At 40.3% G+C, this 21,921-nt stretch overlaps 2 protein-coding genes across 3 annotated transcripts; both read right to left on the minus strand.

The window, feature by feature from the left end:
- Positions 1-208: 208 nt before the first annotated feature.
- Positions 209-7,894, minus strand: LOC126403068 (charged multivesicular body protein 4b-like). The gene is made up of 5 exons (XM_050065486.1): positions 7,554-7,894; positions 4,672-4,849; positions 3,518-3,632; positions 2,824-2,950; positions 209-1,544 (listed from the first exon to the last, which is right to left on the minus strand). Exons 1-5 carry the CDS (start codon positions 7,735-7,737, stop codon positions 1,480-1,482), a joined length of 669 nt encoding a protein of 222 aa, XP_049921443.1. The 5' UTR covers positions 7,738-7,894; the 3' UTR covers positions 209-1,479.
- Positions 7,895-10,033: 2,139 nt separating this feature from the next.
- Positions 10,034-19,992, minus strand: LOC126402730 (vesicle-associated membrane protein-associated protein B-like). 2 transcript variants are annotated; one of them, XM_050064939.1, is made up of 6 exons: positions 19,661-19,992; positions 17,420-17,572; positions 16,412-16,515; positions 14,882-14,962; positions 14,286-14,417; positions 10,034-12,108 (listed from the first exon to the last, which is right to left on the minus strand). In XM_050064939.1, exons 1-6 carry the CDS (start codon positions 19,716-19,718, stop codon positions 11,935-11,937), a joined length of 702 nt encoding a protein of 233 aa, XP_049920896.1. In that variant the 5' UTR covers positions 19,719-19,992; the 3' UTR covers positions 10,034-11,934. The 2 variants fall into 2 exon arrangements, with proteins under 2 accessions (XP_049920896.1, XP_049920895.1); XM_050064938.1 differs by having other exon boundaries at positions 14,286-14,468; positions 19,661-19,990.
- Positions 19,993-21,921: the final 1,929 nt, after the last annotated feature.

Genomic DNA, 21,921 nt, shown 5'->3' on the forward strand with positions numbered 1-21,921 from the left:
AATTATCAAGTCAGTTTTCGAGCTAAAACGGCACTCATCTGATGGCTTCAGGTTCTCAAGTGTGAGGATTTGCTGCTTTATTTTGTCTTTGATCGGATATTAAATGTCCTTGGGTTTTGGGCAGCTGTTCAGACATCTCCCTGGGCTCTGGAAAATTATGACATATTATGATTAAAATGTCCTATTATGAATGACAAAACTACAAATAAAGAATTGAAAACCTTTAATGATTTTGCAAATAATATTCTCATCTGGATAAATAAAACATAGAAATGCAAACATGCTTGTCCATCCGTCCTTGTGTTGTTTTTTTCCTATGTAAAAAATGTACAATGTGACTTTGAAAAACTAAAGGAATCAACTCTTTAAACTCCAAAATGTTGTAGATTGACTATAATCTAATCTTTTACAAACCACCATCTCCTCCAAGATGCAGTTAATAAGTTGTGACAATAGTTTATTATTATTATTTTTTCAACATTATACAATTTGAAACAAAAACCCTTATGGGAAGGACTGAGACAGACAGAGCAGGATGAAACTGTTAGGTTTAACATCTCTCTTCCGAACCGTGCATTGTGATCTGTATTGTGATTTCCCATCGCTGCATGCTTCACACAACCTCGACAGAACCTCTCAGTGACGGCAGAAATACAGAATATAAAAAGAGACACATTTGGGATATTTACACCAAATAACAAGAACCACTGGTGAGAATGCCTTTGAGGCAGGGAGAAGTCGCTGAAATGTCGACAGGAGGCTAAGAGGAGGCGGGGAAGGGGCAAAGCACGCGGCCTGAAACAAAAGAGGAGGTTTGGATTCTGGCAAAAACACAGCTCATAGCTTATTCGTCCAGCTCATGCTCAACTGTTCTCCTATTTTCAACAGCATTAACAAATAACGGAGAGCAAAGGAGTGTTATTTTTGTTAAGAAGGAAAAAAAAAAAAAGACATCCAGCCAGTTTAACGCCACAAACACAGGTAAATATGTGAGTCGGAAACAGATTTTTCAGGATTAAGCCCCAGTGAAAATTCCCCTGTTATCCAGTGATGTCAGTAGTGCCACACAGCCTCACACCACAGCTCCTTATCGCACCACAGAGATCATAACATCACACCTCAGTATAAACTCTGTGGGCACTGAAATAATCTCTCAGGAATAGAACCATTGAGTGCAAGTACTGTGTTGAAATTAAGGATAAAAATATTAGGTTACTTTGCCAAGGTGTAGTAATATAGCTTCATTATAAAAGCCCCCAACTGGCTCGTTTGCTAAGCACCCCAGGGTCTCTGTATTTGTAAAGGGGATTGGGAAAACAAAGTATACAGCATTTTTGCCTTTTCTCGTGTTACGTAATGTCAGCGCACCTCAGACACACAGAAATACACTCATACACAACATCCTGTCAGTCCATTCATCCCCCCCTTGCTCCTTTCTATTCCCTCTCTGATGCAGGTATGATGTGGCAGATGCAGTGTTTACATGGCTTCCATCGCCCAGCGCTGCAGGTCCTCCATGTCGTCCTCGTCTTCCTCTTTCTTGGCTTTTGTGGGTAAAAAAAAAAGACAGTTGTGAGAGATTTGAGTGATACAGTGCGGTCATGTTTAGATGATCTCAGCTGGTTTCCAGACCTCATTGTGAGCTGGGGCCAACCTCTACTTTAAAGGGACAGTTCCAAAATCAAAAGTACATATTTTTCCTCTTATCTGTAGTGCTATTTATCAGTCTAGACTGTCTGCTGTGAGTTTCAGGTGTTTGAGGTATCGACAGTAGAGATGTCTGCCTTCTCTTGAATATAATGGAACTAGAAGGCGCTCAGCTTGTGGTGCTCAAAGTGCCAAAAACATACATTTGAAAAACTCAACAGCAATGTCTCTCTCCAGAAATCCTGACCCGGTAACTCAAGATAAACCACAGACCTTGTTGTGAGCATTTTCATGAAGGAACTTTTCTTTATACTGAACTACACCAGCCCACCATATAACAGCGCAGTAGGAAGCATCCACCGCTAGTTCACCTAGCGTCATTTAGCTGGCTAACGTTATACCTCAGCAGAGAAGGTTGCTACTGATGTTCACATCTTGTGCTGTCACAAGCACATGATAAGATGAACACTTCCTACACAGCAGATATCTCAAACACTCGGCAACTCACACCAGATCAATCTAGATTGATAAATAGCAATGCAGGTAAGAAAAAAAAATGCAGTTATGATTTTGGGGTGAACTGTCTCTTTAACAGCTGAGCTTAAAGCAAAGGTTCAACATATATACAGTTATTTGCCTTCTGATACAGAGTGACATTACATGGGTGACCGGTTATTACTGGTGTATAAGCAGGAAAACTAAATTGTTGTTACTGTTCCAATGGGGGAATTTCACCTGATAATTAAGTCAGATAATGTGGATGACAGGAGATGGCACTTAAACACAGTTTTGTAGGACAACGCACCACACCGTAAAAACTTGTTAGGAATGGCTTGAGGAACATGACAAAGAGCTCAAGGCATCAATCTGGCCTCAAAATTCCCCCCACCCCAATGTGATCGAGCATTCGTTCGACATGCTGGCACCTCAGAGATACCACTGATCCACGGTGGTACCTCGACATGTCAAGGCATGGACACAGGACCTCTAGGGGGTGTTCTGAGGTGTCTGGCACCAGGGCTTTAGTGGCAGCTCTTTTCAGACCTGTCAGTTTTGATGGGCAGTACCAGCACGTCCCACAAAGTGTCAAACTATTTCTTTAACTTAAATAAATCAATACAGATGCTGCAGTCAGGTCCACAGAGTTGTTGTACTGGTTAATCGAAAGGCTCTTACCAGGTCTCGAAGGTAATGAAGTAGAAGGCACACTGGGGAGGGGGACATTCTCTGCTCCCCCAATCTCCAGCAGGTTTTTGTCCAGCTCCTCCTGTTCCAGCTCATCCAGCTCCGCCAGCAGCTCATCCTGACAAACACAGCGAGCAACACTCAAGATGAGGATCATCATGAACTAATTCATGCAAAGCCAAAACACCAAAGATATTTATCAAAGTAAAATGATACAGATTAAATATCAAATGCTGCTTTTATTTTTCAATATTTCTCATTTGTTTTATCTGGTCCTAATCTTGTGTGTCTGTACACTTGGTGACTAAAACGTCTGAGAGTTTAATCAAAATACTTCAAGTCAGTTGACTGAGATTTCTAAAAGGAGCATATTCATTCTTTCTGCTGTGTTATCCCCAAATGACTGAATACCATCAATTATGGTGAGATGGGTCTATGAATAGGACCATTCAAAAATAAGGCAGCCTTAACGCTGGAGTAAAGACTTAGGAAACACAGAGGCCAACACACTGTGTTTAACCTGGTGGGCCACAAAACAGAGCTGATCAGCATCGAGGATGATGCTTAACTTTACTGGGTTAAACCTGTGTTATCATCAGTCCATCATTTGTTACTGTATGTTAACACAGAAGAAAAACATGTCCTCATGAATGTAAAAATCTTATATCTGAAAAGCATCGCCCACCTCATCGAACTCCTCTCCGAAGCCGACAGGTTTAGAGATGGCGTCAGAGATTTCCTGGGCCAGTTCCTGCTGCTCTGTAATGTCCTGCATCAGGTCGTCCACCTTGTCAATGTCCCTGAAACAAAAAGCAGCGGGTGATTCACATGTGAGCAAATTACATCTGAAGTGTAAGTTGGCAAAGTTGGAGGTATTTTAGCATTTAAGCAGGGAAATACATACAATACTACTTTTGAGCCTGTTTGTTACTGATAACATTATGATAACACTGGGTGCTGATGGGTTTGGATTAGGGAGGTATTACTGCATGTGGGTCAAATCCTGGGCAAAGCATATTCCTTATAATCTTTCTATTGATTTAAAACAGACCGATTTTTTTTTAATTCTCCCTGTAGTGCCATGAAGAAAATGGAGAAGCAGCAATCTACAAATATATTCGGCTTTTTTGCCGTTATTAGACAGGACAATATTAAGCCTGAAGGGGGGAGAAAGACGGGGTGACATGCAGCAAAGGGCCACCGGCTGGTTAAAACCTGCGGCTGCTGCGGCACCCTGAGAAATATGATATTTTTATAAACACTGATTCACTTCAGTCCAATCCATCAATCAATCAAATTGTAAAGAATGTAAAGGTGTACTGTGCAGAACTGTCGGTCACTGTTTGGAAACACGCTCACCAGTCAAAGTGAAAGTCAACCCCAGATTCACTCCTGTTTTACATTTTGCCTCACTGTATTAGCATTATTTCTGCACTGTGCATCTTGGTCTCTTGTGTGCTGCTTACAGTGTACCTGGTCACTACCATCACACACCTCCAATGGGTCATACATGATGATTGAGAGGGATAACTTCTGTATGAGTCTGTACATAGTTTGTTTGACTGCAGTGATTGTACATATTTGATATGTTATAGTATTTTTAAAGTTCCTTTTTATATATTTTTATTGTTATGTTTCTATTCTATCTTTATGTTCCTGACGGTTGCAGTACTCTCTTAATGTGTTCAATGTATGTTTAATATACGCACCAAAGACCAAAGCATGTTCCTTCTAAGTGAATCCTGCTTTCTGATAAACTTCATTCTGACTGTGATTCATTGTTTTTTTGGGAAAATGCGCACAGTTCATTTTTAATCAGTGACTGGTACTCGCTCTTACATGTTTTCATGGGCATTCTTCATGGCCTTGGCAGCGAAGCCCATGTTCTTGAGCACTTCAGTGTTGGTGTTAGCATTCTCCAGAGCCTCCCTCTGGAACTCGATGGTCGACAGCGTGCCATCGATCTGGGCGAGCTGCTTCTCATACCTCTTCTTTCTTTTCAATGCCTGTAGAGCCGCTGAGGAGATCAAAAGAGAAGAGGAGGAGTCAGGACGAACAGATGTCACAAAAATAGATTTGGTTGTGTAGACATGATGTATAATAACAGTGAAGTAAAACTATGAGTCATGGGGATTGGTTTGTCCTTTGACAGTCAACATATATTTTGCTCTGTGAACTTACAGTGACCCACCACTGAGTGGAATCATAAGATAAACCCTTACACACTAATCTACCATGTTAGTGACTGTTACATCAGTGACAACAATTAGTCATAACTTGTGACCGGCACTTGGTTGATGAAATGGAAAAACTGGAAAGTAAAAAATGAAACAGCCCCAGCAGTCACATGACCAAAACCACTAACTCAAACCTGATAGGCTGTAGTGAAGCTATCAGACAGTCAGTGTCATGCTGGGTTGACTCATTGTGTGTCAACCTTTGTGAAGCTGGAGGAGGAAATATCTAGGATAAGGTCAATGTACAGAAGGTATTCAAGCCAAGTACAAGAATATGCTTTTTTTTTGTTGAAACCACTGTAACACCAGAGAGACTGTGACTACTTTATCAACCTCCAGCGATTCTTTACCTAATGAATAACCTAAAGTATAGGTGAGGCAGGGCAATATAGATTTATATCTCATAATTGCAATAACAAATGATAATTTTGCCCTGCTTGTGGTGACATAAATCAATCTCTTGGTGATTCTGTCAATTGGTTTCACCTCTTTCTCCAACACACTGAAAGCAACACATCTCAACAACTGCTGACTGCACTGGTGACCCCCTTAACTATTGTCTTGCACCACTTTTGGGTCAAAATTTTACTCTGATGTCTTTGAAACTACTGCCCTGACATCCACAGTACACACTGGTTTATCAATACATACTGATTCTGAATAATTAAAGTGGGTTCAGCAGTATGGATTCACGGGTTCCAGCTGTGGTTTCTCGTTCTCTCCTGTTATTAATGTTTACTACAGACATTCTGCTGTTCTCTGCTGCTAATCAAGAAAGAAAAAGTTGTCAGTGTCGTGTTATAGCCTTGATATGTATTTATCTTTTAATAAAAGCATAATTTTATGCCCCCAGCGTCAATCTTTTCCCATAGTATTGAAAACAGTATTGAATATCACTATTTTTCAAGGTATCTGAGTTAAAAATTCCAGTATTGTGACAACACTACTGAGGATATTTATCATCCCAGATGATTTATCATACATATTTGCTGACCCTTTCGATTTGTATTCTGGCAGTGTCATCGAGCTAAAATGTCCATTTGCACACAAGTAATAATCACAGTAAATTCAACAATCAACCCACCACATTAATGAGCTTATTGATGTCAAAAGCACTGGTTCCCAACCTGGGAGTCACAACTCCTAATGGGAGTCTTCTTGATTTTTAGGGGTGTAAAAAACTTTTTGAAAATTATACAGTATGCCTTTTATCTCAACATTTCATTAATGTCTGTTTAGAGCACTAAATGAAATTGTTATTTTTAAAGTTTAGATTATAATTCTACATATAAGTTTAAAAAAGAAAATCCTCACAGGATTACAGGAAGTCCTGAACACAAGCTATAGTCACAGAGCCTTCTTCTAAACAGCCTTGTGCTGTGTTAGAAAAGTACGTAGTTAACATCACCAAAGAGCTAATAGAACAATAAGTGTAAGGGAGAAGGCAAGACCGAAGAAGCCTATTGTGTATGTATGATTGTTAAAAATCTAAAAAGTACATAATACAGAAAGAGAATCATAAAAAGTTCCTAAGAATATCAGGAAAACTCATCTGTTGTAACATTCACAGGAATTAATCTGCCCAAAATTCATCCAAATCACATATTTTACACAAAATTCCTGCAGTTATCGACTATTTGGATTAAATGTACAGATTACCAGTTGTTCTGTGTTGCTGTTCTGTATTAAATATGATATAAAAAAACTTAGTCAGGGGTTGTCAGTTTACTCAATGATAGAAAAGGGGTCCCTTAAGGTCAAAGGTTGGTAACCTCTGATCCAGGGCAATGAACTCCTATATGCTTGTATAGTGTATTTCTTTGTTATACAAGGGTCTTCTGGTTACTGTATTATGTTTGTTCCCATGTTACTGATGACAAACAACGTTATGGGTCTTTCTATTTGTTTCGTGGCATCATTATCTGCTATAGTAAGCTCCCAGGCAGCTACAGGACCCGCTGGAGGTTTCTATGCGGACTTCTGACCAAGGTGCAAACACGCCCACCTCTCTGCCAGCAATATCACGTCTGTTTAACATGTGCAACTTCGATATTCAACCCTTGTCCTGACACACTGAGCCAATATCTTTACTGCCAGTCTCTCTGCAGTGGTATGTCTCACAGCTAACTGTAGCTGTGTCGCTTGCCACACCTTTAAATAAGTCTTTTTAAATGGCCACCGATCAATCAGACGGAAATATATCACCACAGGTATGTTGGAAAAGGGCAAAGCTAGCGTTAAGAAGTAAAAGAAAACCCCTCACGAGATAACCTAATCAAATCTAACACACACTCGATAAAAACATCCACTTATCTCGGGTGCTGTCTCCGTGAAAGCGACGGTAGGTGAGACTGCCAACACTTCTGACAGCTGGGCAAAGTTAGCCAACTTAGCTAACGTGCTAACAGTTAGCTTAGCCTTGTTGACCAGGCAATCTGAGGATACAACGTGGAGACTATGAGAAAATACGCTCTGGTACCTCACCTCTTTTGTTTTTCGTGCCGTTTTTCTTGGCGATTTGCAGTTCCTGCTCGATCTTTTTCTCTAGAAATTCCTGCTTCTTCGTTAGCATCTCCTCCGTCTCTCGGAGTTTCTGGATCGCCTCCTGTGGGCTCGGTCCCTTTCCTCCTTTTCCACCTCCTCCAATTAGCTTTTGTATCCACGCCATAGTTGGAGTGCTACTATTACACTAATTGTGAAATAAAATAATAAAACGAATCTGGGAAACACACGGTGAAGTCGAGCTTTGCTACCTCGCTGCTAGGCTACACTGACACTTCGCCCTAGCCTGAAACCTGCAAGGATTGTTGATGTTTTTCCACTTCCTGGAAAGGGCCCGATGACGTCATATTGCCCAATGAATGTTGGGAGGGGTTTGTTGTGTCTGTCTCCATCTGCTGGACATCTGGAGCATCAACATGACTGTGTAGCTTTACTTTGCAATTATTATTTTATTTTAGGGTCTGTTTGTTACTTATTGGGTTTTATTCAACAACTTTAATTTGTTATATTTTGTATTTAATTTATCACAAACTGGGTATGGGCATGTTTTCATCTATCATAGCTAGAAACTGTAAAAACAGAGACTATCATTGGCATTTTCAATTTCTGACGTTCCTTGGACATGTGTGACAAATGCTTGTCAGAAAAAAAACAAAAACAAAAACAAATCTGAGCTTAAAATAGTGAAATTTCATCAAAATCACTTTATTCTATGTGTCATTTAAAATGTAACTGATTGCACTAACTTTAAAAGTTTAATGCCTAATATATGGTGGTCATGCCTTTTTCTGTCAGTCACTCAGGAAGGCTCAAAGAAAAAGATCTGTAAGTTCAGAGAAGGTAATAAATAAATAAATAAAAATATAAAGTTACACTCCAGCCAAAGAACAGCCAAAGAACAGTCCCTTACTCACTTATTTTAACATGCTTTTTATTTTCTCTCCTGGCATCTTGTTCTTGGCATTATGCATAATTTCATTTTATGACGAATTTCCATTTATATCTAAATGTTTCAAGAGTACCAGCAGGTGCACTGTCCTGCTGCAGTGAACCTGTGGCCACACCCAAACCACTGACATCACGGCAGGTGTTTTCCATCAGCTGTCAGAATCAATACACCCAGCACACAAAGGCACACATAACAAGAGGCTCTGTTACTATAGTGATGGTCCTGTACCATGGGGAATGTTTTCCCTTTAGACAGAAATTATTATTCAGATCAGAGAATTCTTATTTGTCCTATAACATGTGGAGAAAGGATCTGTAAGGTTTGGATGGGGTACTCCAGCAATTTCATATAGCACCTATCAGAGGTAGGACCAAGTCACTGTTTTGTAAGTCACAAGTAACTCTCAAGTCTTTGCACTCACTCAGGTATGGAGTCAAGTGCCAAGTCATAACTGAGAATTCCCGAGTCCCAAACGTTGAGTTTTGAGTCCTAATAAAGTCATTATGCGCCCTTCACCAAAATGTAATGCCATTTTATCAACAGTAATAACATTTTACAAAAATCATGAATGCCTTTTAAACTGTGTTTTTATTTGTTAAAACAAGTTTGGTTAAACAAGTGTGACTGAACTTAATCATAAAAACTAGTGCTGGATTTGCACTTTCATAGCTTACAGCACAATTTTGTATGTTACTGTCCTGTCTTGTATTTCACTCATCTGGTGTGGGGAAAATGTTTATAACTTTTTCTTCTCATATTGGCTTGGGGGGAAGGTGTCAAGTATTTTCACGTCCAAGTCAGGAGTCACTAGTCCAAGTTAGTGGTCGAAGCCCCAAAGATCTTAGAATTCCCACAATGCAACCAATATTATCCTTTCTTGGACATTCCCTATCAGGGAAATGGCGAAAATCTATGTAACCCCAGACTCCCACTTTGTAATAAAGGCTCTCTGTTAAATATATGCAGTCTGAAGGCCTTTGATTATGATAATGATAAACTGGAGGTGTCTTGCTGCCACGCTCGAAAAAAGAAAACTGATCAGTATCAGGTCATAATGTGAGAAGTTTGTTTTGACAAGATATTTTCATGCTATAAGAAGAAACTTTTCTTTTGATAATAATATATTTATCTTGAAATCATTTGTTATGACATAATAAAATGTTTCATGTTATGTGATCACTTAAATTATTATAATGAGAAATGTTTCATGCTTCTGTACCACCCAGAACCTCTCAAGACGTCTTACAGCTGTTAATGCATTAAGAGTAAACGGAGCTTCATGTGTAAAATCAGTGGAGTGCTCCTTTAACCTATTAAGATCAGTTTGTGGATTTTTTTCTTACATTTTTTTGGTACAAAATAAACCATAAGGGCGTTGACTTTCTGCACCTCTGATGCATTTTCTTGCTCTTTTAATATCAAACAGCCACAGCTACACACTCACACACACACAACACCACTCTTTTTTCAAATCTAAATTAAATGAGAAAACTTTTCACAGAAGCAGACAGTTGGGGGGTTGATGTATTTTAATTCATTATGATGCTACATGATCCATGGTGGTTGTTTATTTTCTTCCTTTACTACAGTATGTTAATAACTTTGCCAGTTATCTTTTTGAGTCTTTATTTTTATGTACATACAAAAGAGTATCCAATTACCGTGTGATTACATTGTCGTGTGACTGTATCTTTGCACGTGTGGTCTGAAGCTCTGATGCCTTTTTTTTTTCTCTTTAATGTAGTGTGTATTCACAGGTCAGTCCTCCTCAACAGCCGCCCACATTCCCACTTCTCTGCTCCCCGAGCTCCCTCAGGCAAAGAAAAAATACAGATATTTATTCTTGTTTTTTTTTCCCTCTATAACAACCAGCTTAGATGGTCATGTGACGGGCCGAGATAATACAGCTGTGTTGTCTCAGTTATCTCACGACCACCGGAGCCCGACGCCAAACAAAAGAAAAAGATAATCGAAAGGAAACAAAACACACACAAACTGATAAACCAGACTCAAGATGGTCCCTTTTGAGAAGACAGTTTTTTTTTTGTTTTGCTAATATAACTTCAACACTCAAAAAATAATAATAATCATATTAAATCCAGGTCATTTCATGCAGACTGCAGAGTGGACACTTGAATATAGTGCATTTGAATATTATAAACAACAGAAGCATCGTGGCTACATGATAAAATAAGAAAAAAAATGAAGCAAACAACTGCTGTAATACACTAGAGGACACAAATACAATACTCCATGGGCAAAATTAAACAAGGTGGCCAAAGCTATTGTTACATACTGTATGTTATATATTGAAAATGTTCACTGCTTTAAGGGGGGAAGTTTTTGTTTGTATTTTGTCTAGTGCCCCTCTCTCAACCTGAGGAAGTAATTCTCAAGAAAATTTCAGCGTTAACTGGGAAAATCTGACATTATATAGCTTTTTAACTTGATCACCATGCAGCATAAATTCTTTATTGTGATCTTGATTTGTAGCGGGTTATATTGTTACAAATGGCCAAAAAATTACTGGATTTCTACTGATTTCTTTGCCTGATCATCGACAAAAATGATCAAGTTTCAATCTGATTTTCAACATAGACCCCCATTTTTTCTGACGTGTACAGGAAATCTGTTCAGATGACAGTTTTGTGTTCAAACCACCCCTCTTCCTTCGCTCTAAAACAGCCTGTGACTTCACCGTTTGTGGTCTGCTCACATAAAAACATCCATTCGCACAGTCACATCAGCCCTCCTGCAGGAGGCAAAATCAAAATGACACACGCACACACACGGCTTCTACTGGCTCACATTTTTACCACATACTGTTAGAAGACAATACATTGAGTTTAAATCAAGAAAAAAAGTCTTTCACTGATCACTTGAGTTCACCCTCTCCTTGTAGATTATCGGTAATAAGTGGAAGAGAGATTATCAGAAGAGGAGTGTTAGATCTTTCTTATAGACAATGTGAGTGAGGAACCTGAAGACTTCAGAATCAATGAAAGACTTTAGACATTCAGCCAGCGTGAAGCCACTTCCACACACACACCACTAACTGTTACCTGTGCAAGTTGCGGAAGATCATTTAGGAAGGAGGGATGGACGGAAAGAACAGATCAGAGGTGTTGATTATTTCACAAAAAAAAAAAGAGAAAAAGGCAAGACCTGTGACAAAAACGCTCGCACTCATGGTTTAACTTGGGATCGCCTTCTTTCGTTCTCTTTTTACATGTTAAATTATTTTCCATCCAGACAAACCATCATGATATTGCCTTAAATGTTTAAAAAAAAAAAGAAAGAAAAGAAAGACAAACCAATATAAACCCAGAAGACATCTCCGTTGCCTTTATTGACACGTGTCCTCCCGAGCACGCCGTCCGCCCGTCTGTCACTGTGCTCTGTCTGTCTGTGTCTCTACAGGGCCAGCTTGCCAATGATGACTCCAATGACAAAGAAGAGCACGCAGAGCGCCAGGATGCGGGTGCTTAGGCCTTCGTCCCTCATGGCCGAGGTCGCCATGGCGGAGGAGGAAGAGGAGTGAGGAGCGCCCATTGAGGTCACCTTTCTCTTCCGCAGCCCGTCATCCTCCTGTGTTCATGACAGAAGAGTCAGAGATATAGTCAGAACAGCTCGGCACACACAAACACACTCGAGTGACCCGGTCTGAACGTACACAGATATTTTTAAAAACAGATATTTTCCTCTACGTTTTAACCTCTCGTCTACACGCAGACGTAGTTTTAGGTCATTAAAATGGGGATTTTTGAAAATGCCCTCTAAGGTGTAGATTTTTTCCAAACTCTGGTTACTTTGTATCTGTGTGGAGCGTTTGGGAATTGATGACTTCATCTACTTAGTTGCATGTCAACTGTTGCTTTGTATAAGCAATAATGCACCTGAAACAACAATGACCAAGGTGGAGTAACTGACTAGGTTGTTCATGTTTTGTTCGCACTGCTTGGATGATTGACTACTTAACACTTATACTTAGTCTTGCTACACCACTACATGGATGGGCAGAGGTGTCTGCTGAGCCCAGTGTTACTTGGTTAACCTAAGGGCGCATTCACACCAGGATAGTCTGGGGGACTCAGTTCAATTAAGCAGGGAATGCCAAAAATTTTCACACCTTCATTTGGTTTGGTTCACTTTCACACTGCACTTTTTAAAGTGGACCAAACCACCCGGACAACGTCAAGCAGTTACAACAGCTGCTCGTTTAGGGGCGATTTTGCCCGAAACCACCACTGACCAGGAAGAAAAAAAGCATGAGGAAGTAGAAAACCCAGCTCATCGATTGGCCAGGACCAAAAACGGAAATCCACCCCCCTTCAGCCGGCTTGGTCACCACAAAAACAATGGAGCAACACCAAATTTATGCAGTCTTGGGGTTTCTGTTTTTACTTCACAAGAAGCTGCCCAGTATGAGCATCAGGTGAAGCAGCGAGCGAGTTCGCACTGTTGCTTTTGTTTTTTTTCTAACCTAAATGCACTGCGCTCTACGTCACTTTCTCTCTTTGGTTTGCTGGATAGTCAGTTTGCATTTCCTACTGTAAGCGAACCGCACCAGGGTTCACTTACAAGTGAACCGAGACTCCCAATTTACAAGCGGACCAGGGTTCGAATGAGCGTAGCGCCAGTGTGAATGCTTCCTTAGCATCCACAGTATCAAGGCTGCCAGAAATTATGGTTTTGGATCAGGACCAGCTGAGTCAGCAGATAGTGGGACAATTTTGATAATGGGAATGTTGTCGATGAGGAGTGAAAGGAAAACTTTCACATATCCAGAAGGTTACTCATATCTTTGAGTGAGCTCCTTTGTCCTTGTACTGAAGGGAAATCGACGGTGATGAAATCTCCAGTAGGTGTTTTGAAAAAGGTAACATTGGCCTGTACACTTGACTACCTTTGTGAAAGGGGAGACTGCTTAAGACAGCTAACAGGCTCGGAGTCATAGTGTGGACAGAGATATTTTGTAAAACAAAGATTGTGTGGACTGATTTTTGTTCTCAGAGATTTGTCTTTAAAAATATCTGTATACGTTCAGACAGAGCCTCAGATACAGACTGTTGTTGCTGTTGCAAGCAGGTATGATATTGCTGCCTTCAAGTGCTGTCCAGAAATGTCCAATCACAAGTTGAGTACACACAAATCCCCGACATGAGTACAACACCAGTCTTCTGGACTTCTGAATCAGTTTCATGTCTGAGTGCTTCAGTAATAACTCTGACAGTAATATACAGATATGCAAATTAACACATGATGTCATTGGTGACATTTTCAACAGCCAATAGCTGCTCTCCCTGCAAACAGTTGGCAACACTAGTGGGTACAGCAGAGAGAGGTCTTTGGACTAAAGCTCTGCCAAATGCAAGAAAAGGTTATTCATTTTTAATTTTATCATTTAGAGGCTGTTGAACTTATCCCTGACAGAGAGAACATTATTCCTGGCACCGGTGCTCTCAATGAGATCAGAAAAATATAAAACAGACAGACTGAGTTTTTGAAAAGTTACATTAAGTTACCTGACACGTGCAGCTTTTAACTTCTGCAGCCTCACTTGAAAGAAAGAAAGCTATTCCTATAATGACTGGAATACTTTCAGAGAAAATAGGGACGGTTGTTTAGTCTCATATGGTGCAGAGTAGACACCACATTCAAAAGTGAAACTCTTTCTGTGTATGACAGAGGAAATTCTGGAGTAAAAAACTACAAGACCGAAACAAAATGCAGACAGATTGCCTCTTTGTTTTTGTGCGTCTCACCCTGATCTGTTTATTTTCTTCCCGTAGCCTCTGCACCTCCATCTGCAGCCGCTTGCACTCCTCCATGATCTTCTTCACCTCTCCGTCATCCAGAGAGGCACTGGCTGACTTGGGCAGCGTGGAGTGCTCGGTCTTAACAGAGGAGGCAGAGGAAGACACAGTTTTGTTGGTTTCACTCTCATGCTGTGGAGAGAGAGTGAGGGTGGGGGTGGGGGTGGGGGAGGAGTGGTGGGGCCAGAGACAGGAAGGGGATGAAGAGACATGCAAAGACGTGGAGGGGGGGAGTGAGATGAAAGTACAAATAAATCATAAATGAATAAATAAGAATGTAATGGGTGATACAGTGGTGTCTTGCTGATGGGTATGAGACTAAGAAAAGGCTGTGCAAAAGTGAAAGACAGAAACTCTAAAGAAACATGCAATGTGAATATTCTTTAAGATCTTAAATGGCTATTAAATGACTGCTTTGATTTAAATCTGTGAAATTCGTGAAGCAACATGAGAAAATGTGACTTTTGTGCATCTACACTTGACACTTAATGACTGAATGCTTACAGTGCAGAACAAATGCCCGTCAACCAAAGAGTAAGACTTACAGTTTTGTCATTTTCTAGAGGCATCTCAAATGCACATCTCAACTTTGAATCCATCAGCTCTTCAGGCTTTGCTTCCTTCCACTGTGGGTGAGAACATCGAGAAGGAGAGGAGGGGAGACAAACAGGAAAAAAACACAGTCAAACTTCATCCAGGGATACTTAAGCATCACATCGGTGCCTTTTCTATTTATTAGAAGTCATTACTTCAAGGAAATGTTCTACTGAATGATCTAGAGGAACTGCATTTTCAGGATATTGGATGTGTATTATAAATGTTTCAGAACAGTTTCTGGACAACGAGACAGACAGATGTAAACTGAAATATTCAAGAGTTCAGCTGGAGGTAGTGTAGGATTCTGAACAATGTAGATGTAGGGCTTAGAGCAGTGATACTCAACTTACAGTCTGCAGACCAGATTGGGTGCTGGGTGGCACGCCAACCATTTTCTCACTCACAATGAAAATAAAATCAAGTCACAGCGGGACTTTTTTTGTACTTTGAATGTAGATAAAATACAAATAAATGAATAAATAAAAAGATGCCAGAGGAGGATCCCCTGGACACCCCTACAGAAGTCCGGTCTAATTATTTACACATTAATTATTCATGTTTGTTTATTAACTGGCCCCTGGCCTCATGTCATTTTTTATAAAAGTGGCTCCCAGGCAAAACAACTTGAGTATCACTGGCTCAAAGCAAGGAGAATTTCTGTGCCTGAAATGTGTTTTTGGGTGTTAGAAGAAAGAACTGAGGAGAGGGGAGTTCACAAAAAGATGGTTAGCCACTGGAAAGAACATGTGGAATGCTCAAGTAATCTGTTCCTTGAAATAAAGGAGCAGAACATGCCAGGAGGATGGCATACAAGGAGGAGGAAGCTTGCAGAACTGAGCAGAAACTAAATTGAGTTCTTCTTTTATCTAGCACTTTACTGTATTGTGGCAACCAGTCTCAAGAATACGCTTAAATACCTTGAGTTGTATCAATACTGAAACTAAAATGGTAAAAGCTGCATGTTGTGATGCAAAAAGAGAAGCAGCAAAATACTCTTACGGATCATGTCTGATGGAGAAGCACTATGAAGTGAAGTTATAGGTAAGTAAAGCAGGTGAACCATTATGATTTGTATCTATCTGTCCTCTTGCGTTGATACCCATATTTGTAATTAAACACTAGCGACATAAATATTACATTAATTAATCAGTGTTTCATTTTTTCACTGAAAGATGTAGGTCGCCTGACTTAACGGTCGACGACTGAACATGACATGACACACCATGACAGGGCCTCTGTTACCAGCTGAAAGCTCTGTTTGCAAACAAAACTTTTGAAGGAATTTTCAACGAGTAATTACAGCTCAGAGCATCCGAAAAGATACATTCTATTGTTTATTCACACAAAAATATGTTGTATGTAGTGCTTAGTATATGATTTTGGACACAGTATACATTTCATTAAGAACAACTTAGGGTCAACAGTAACATGGCAACACCAATATCATCCCAAATCACATCTTATGCTCTGGTACTCACAACTCCTTCCATGTCAGTCATGTCGTATGGAGCCAGCATGGACTGCACCATGAATTTGTGTTTACTCTTTTCATTGGGGTCATAGTCAAACGGCTGTAGCATAACTGTGGACAAAAACAATGACAGAATGGAAAGTCAGAACATTAGGGAAAGAGTGACTTCCTGTATTGGCCCATAACAACTATTATGCAACCTGCCAATGAAAAGACGTCACTGTGGTTTATGATTTGGGTTACACACGGTGACCTCCCGATCTGCCTGGATGGTCATTTACTTATCAGTATAAAGTGCAATGATTCCACTTGTAATGAATGTTAAAAAATCAGTTATCAGTCTGATTTCCATGACAGTTGTGCAGGTGAGAGATGCGGGACCTTTTTCCTTCAAATAGCAATATACAGTGCAGGGAAAAACTGCAACTCAAGTAAATAAAACTGCCTTTTAGAGCTTTTAGGTATTACCAAGTTGTGAAAGCTTTCAACAGAAATTACACTGCAGGGACACTACAGGGCTATGTGCTAAAAAACTAACAAATATTCTAATATCCATTATTTTAGGTTCAATACAAATACCAATTCTATATATCTGTAACCTCAAGAGAGCGACTGCTGTATCAGTATGAGTGGTAGAGCTGAGGCTAGAAGACTTTTTTGGTGCTGAAACACAATACATGCTGGCTGATAGCTTGATATAGCTTTAACAATGTCTTCTCCTTGTGTTATAGCCTGCATTCGGGTAAAGTGACACAATTTTCTAAACTTGTTTTAGTGTCGCTGCTGGGTGAAGTGATCAATAACTGCCTCCCTCTGCTCAGCCATTAGGTCCACAAATATAGTGATTTTTTCCTCAGATACCAAATACCTAGTCCTGATCTGGACGTATTGTCTGAAAGCAACAACAGATCAGCAAATTTTTAAGGCACCATGTTAAAAATACAGATATCTGATTGTATCAGCATCACCCAGTTCTCTGAATGAGATATAAAATGATGCAAAAATGTTTACGCACCAGAAACATTGATGGAGGTTCCAGCGTCAATGATGCCACTGTTTGGGCGCACACAGTATCTGCGAGGGGCAGTCGTCTTGACTTTGAAACACACATTTCTATCTGTAGGGTTGGTGAGCTTCAGAGTGGCAGTGACGACATCTGTAAACGGGCCTGAGGAGGACACAGAGAAACAGCACAGTGACTCCAGACTGCATGCAAACTTACACTTGTGTCTACTAGTTTGGGTGTTTGTCATTTGGGGGCAAGGCTTGGTTTCTTGGTTACCAAACAAAACTGAGTGAACATGTATGATAAAGTACATACACATATTGTGTGTCTGTAAGGATGAATATGTGAGTAGTGTTTGTGAGGGACTCCACAGAGTCTGCCAAAAACATTGCACATTAAACATTAAAATGGTGGAAAGAGCAGTAAAGTGTGCGAGCGTTTAATTTATTATTGATGCCCCGCCCTCAGCCAAGACCTGGACCCTGTAGCAACCTTACTACATTTTCTTGTTGCTTGTGTAGATCCCCCTCACAGCATCCCTCATAAGACTGTCTGACCCTGTTTAAGGTAATATTCAACCTCCTTTGACAACTGAACCCTGGTTTTGGAAATGTGTGTTGGACAAATAACCTCACTGTGCTTTCTGCTCTAATCAGATCCACTGTGTCTCAGTAACTGAGTGGGCGTAAGCATCTTCTCCTGGGTTATCTTTGCATCCAAAGCTCTGCAGTAATCAATCACTAAACTACCAGCTACTGCCTGATTCCATCACCTTAGGCCATCACTTGACCCACTTCTACAGCAATAGGCTCGTTCCAGATGAGACAGGCCTGCACAGAATCGGTCACCGCCAATCATCGCACATTGCATACTAGGAAGAACATGTACGACTTCAGCCCAACTTCCTCTGACGTCACTGAAAAGTGGACAATGATAATCTCACGAAATCAGGGCAGCTGCAGTTTTTATAGCCAGGTACTGCAGCAGCTCTCCACCCACTGCAAGACCCAGAGCATAATGGGAAAGGCCTGGCTCTCGCCTGATCTTGATCTTGTTGAATTGAGGAGATTTAGATTTCATTTGTCTGATTTGAAGGTTAATTTTGTTAATAGAATCCATTTTGTGGCTGATGGTCATGTTTAGTCAAAGAGGCTTAATACGTTCATGTGACAGATCATAAACTGCACATAGTCTATTGTATAGCCTATTAACATTAGACTGCTTTAATTAAGCATTTAGCAACACAAAGACTTGTGGTAAGTGAGGATTCTTAAAACATCTGTGCAGATGTGAAGCCTTAATGGAAGCTGCTGTCTTGCATTTCTTTCCTCTGTGTTTGACTATAATATTTTTAATTTCCTTTGTAGTTTGAGGATCACAGGTCTGCCCAGCTGATTTATACATAGCAGCAAACTGATGTGATGCTGAATTTAATGTGCATTTACATAAAATGGAGGCTAAACGTGATCAGAAATTACAGATGGCCTGTAAAGCATTATAACAGGCTACACTGTCATAAATAAAACAACCACAGACTGCAAACAAACTGAGACATGGGTAATATCACACCCAAAGGCAATCATCTCAGAATGTAGCCATTATCCCTGACACACCAGCTCAGTCTGTATTTTCACAATCTGCCTGCCTGGATATAGAAAAGCTGGAAAGGAATTTCGGTTGCACAGTGAGAGTAAACGGTAAATCTCCCGATCACAGCTTGCTAGCTTATAATATTGTGAAATAAGCATGTTAATAAGGCTGAGCAATGGCATCCTGGCCGTAGAAATTACTAGAATAGTCACTTCTTAGCAGCAGGGTGTTCACAGCAACATCGAGAGGAAGGCGTATGTCAAGTATTAGATCACATCCCGGGGTTTCACATGTTGTCAGAAGACAAAAGAGAAAGCGAAGGGAGCAAATGAGTGAGTTAGAGAAATGAACGGCGGGCCTGCCCTGACGCTGCAATGACAGCGAGCCGTTTGAATTGCTGGCTAGGTTAGCTAAATGCTACCTAGCTAGCTAGTTAGCATCGTCGCACACAGTGTCGTTTCACCTGTCATCGCCACTGCTGTCGTACACACAATGTAGACTCGGCTAGCTGTATCCGTCTTATTTCATAACAGAAACAGCCAATGACGACACGTTAGCAAACATTAACTGGTTAATGCAGGAATTAGACACAGTGGCTAATATTAACGGCTTCTTGGTTAGCTAGCTAGCCCCCGGCCCTGCCCTCTGGTTCAACGTTACCTCTGAATTTCAGTTCATGTTGTGGCTCTAGCACCAGGACTTGTTCTGGTCTGGCCATGTCCCAGGGCTTCTTCCTGTCGTGACGGCGAGGACAACAATATTTTACTGCAGGTAGCCCGAGGAGGTGAGGCAGCTGGCTCCCGAAGAAACAACCCGGCCGTCCACGGTCTTTCCACGGGAGTGAAGGAGGAGGAGGACGATGATTACAAATGCACCAGCACTCGGACTTACTGGTTGGCTGACTGAGTGCCACCGACAGCTGCTGGAGGCTAACGTGCTAGTGCTAACTATGCTAGCAGCGGAGGGAGAGACGGGAAGGAAGAGGGAGGACGACGTTACGAGAGGGGCGGGGCCGTGGCGGAATGTCACGTGATGTAGTGACCGGCGCAAAAACAAACGTTCACGCCTTGAAGGCACATTTAATCTAATATTATAAACAGTCATCAGGGTTAGGAGGGTTACCTTTCGTTACAGATTACTAGTTACCCTGTTAAAATATAATAACTAACAAAACTATTTTGATTACATCATCAAAGTAACATAACTTAGATACTTTTCTTTACTTGTCAGAGGAGGTGGATGGCTGGTGTGCACTGTTTTTGTCTGGTTGTTTTTTGACACGCCCCAGTATTTCTCCTTGAGCCTTTTGGAGTGACTTGGGAAAACCAAGCATAAATAAGTGCTTATATTTTTTAAAACCTACCCTTTGATGTTTGAAAGTTAAAAGCTGAAGATGACAATTCATCCCACATAATGTGTGCAAGTGACGTTGGACATGTGAAAATCCAGTGATAATTTCCATGATAGTTTTTTCATTTTCTGGCTATATGTTAAGTGGTGGAATTTTGGCAATTTTTAAAGAAAACATGCCTTAAAAACCCACATTTTAAGGATCAGTGGTAAAGTAAACACAAAATACAACCATTTAAATTTGTATGTCCCTCCCCTAAGCCAAAATTAAAAAGATAAGTCCCTCCCCAGTGCTTACAAAATATTCTACATGCCCCTCCTCTCCTTTTTGCACCACCCCCTTCCCTCTCATAAATTAGGAACAGCCCCTTATTACATTTGATTACTTTTTGATTACCTTTCAAATAAATGTTTTCAACAGGGCAATAAAGTTGAAAAGTCCTAGAAAAACATAAGTGCATTAACGTATTTCTTGACCCGCAGTCTGTAAATATGCCAGAAGAAGGCATTCCTGTATTTTAGAAATATTGAAATCATGATAGTCACCTGCTTTAAAAAAAAATAAAAATATATATATATTAGAAATGTATTTTTATTAGAACATTTTATTATATTATCATAATTATTTATTTATTATATTATTATTTCATTATTTCCCAACAAGCCGCAATCTCCAGGGCTAAAAAATGAAACCAATACAGAAGTGCAAAAAGGTGCAGCTCTTTGAACAGATACCCTCAGCTGCCTCTGGAAGCCAGCCAATCGGAATAGACCTCCATGTTAAGATTTTATAAATATGAAATAAACAAGTTTACAGCCTGGTACAAACAAACTTTTAGGTCTCTATAGCTGAATTTTCCCATTCATGACAACTGTACGGGGATGAATTTTCATTTGACTCACCTGTTCATATTTTTTAAGGCTTTAAGTCATGCATAAGTGACAGGCTGTCTGCCAATAGTGTCCTCAGCTCCTCAGTCAGATCCATCCCTCGCTCCTCCACAGTACCAGCCTCTTGTCCAGATGTGGTCACTTCTGGCTCCAAAACATCAAGACAGTAACGGCCGACAAGCCGAACTCGGGGCTTCACAATGAGAGTCCACAAACCAATGGGTGATGTCACGATGGCTACATTCATTACTATTAGTGTTAAAAAGCCAAAAGGACTTTCACATTGGATTTTGAATTACTGCAGAAAATTAGCTCTGTGGCTAACAAACATTTATGACCCTTACATGTTTTGCTCAGCAGGATTATCTTCACAAATTACCACAACTTTTATGATTGTAGATGCGTAAATGCAATCATGAGAAGTAAAAAACTAGTTAGGCTATAAATAAACCACAGTTGCACGACCTAACATGGAACATGAATGAACTAACATCACCAGCACAAGGCTGTAAAGCCGTGTTCAGCATGATGACGCTCTGTCGTCTCATTTTTAGTCACCTGTTTGCAACTGCCTTTTTTAAGACACATAAAAGCTTCACAAGTGGGGTATTTACGAATGTATTATATGTTGTAGAACAAAAGGTGAAAGTCTCTTTAGCTTGTGTTAACCACAGACCTTA

This window comes from Epinephelus moara, chromosome 16 (assembly GCF_006386435.1).
Source record: "Epinephelus moara isolate mb chromosome 16, YSFRI_EMoa_1.0, whole genome shotgun sequence".
Classification (NCBI taxonomy): domain Eukaryota; kingdom Metazoa; phylum Chordata; class Actinopteri; order Perciformes; family Serranidae; genus Epinephelus; species Epinephelus moara.

Bases quoted from the DNA above. Each gene is read 5' to 3' on its own strand.
- LOC126403068 (XM_050065486.1), bottom strand. From the start codon at position 7,737: ATGGCGTGGATACAAAAGCTAATTGGAGGAGGTGGAAAAGGAGGAAAG. The intron at 4,850-7,553 runs GTGAGGTACCAG...TGATCTCCTCAG, and splicing joins CGGCACGAAAAACAAAAGAG to CGGCTCTACAGGCATTGAAA. The intron at 3,633-4,671 runs GTAAGAGCGAGT...TTTTTGTTTCAG, and splicing joins AAGAATGCCCATGAAAACAT to GGACATTGACAAGGTGGACG.
- LOC126402730 (XM_050064938.1), bottom strand. From the start codon at position 19,718: ATGGCCAGACCAGAACAAGTCCTGGTGCTAGAGCCACAACATGAACTG. The intron at 16,516-17,419 runs GTGCGTAAACAT...TTTTGTCCACAG, and splicing joins AACCTCCATCAATGTTTCTG to TTATGCTACAGCCGTTTGAC. The intron at 12,109-14,285 runs GTGAGACGCACA...TCATGAACACAG, and splicing joins AAGAAAATAAACAGATCAGG to GAGGATGACGGGCTGCGGAA.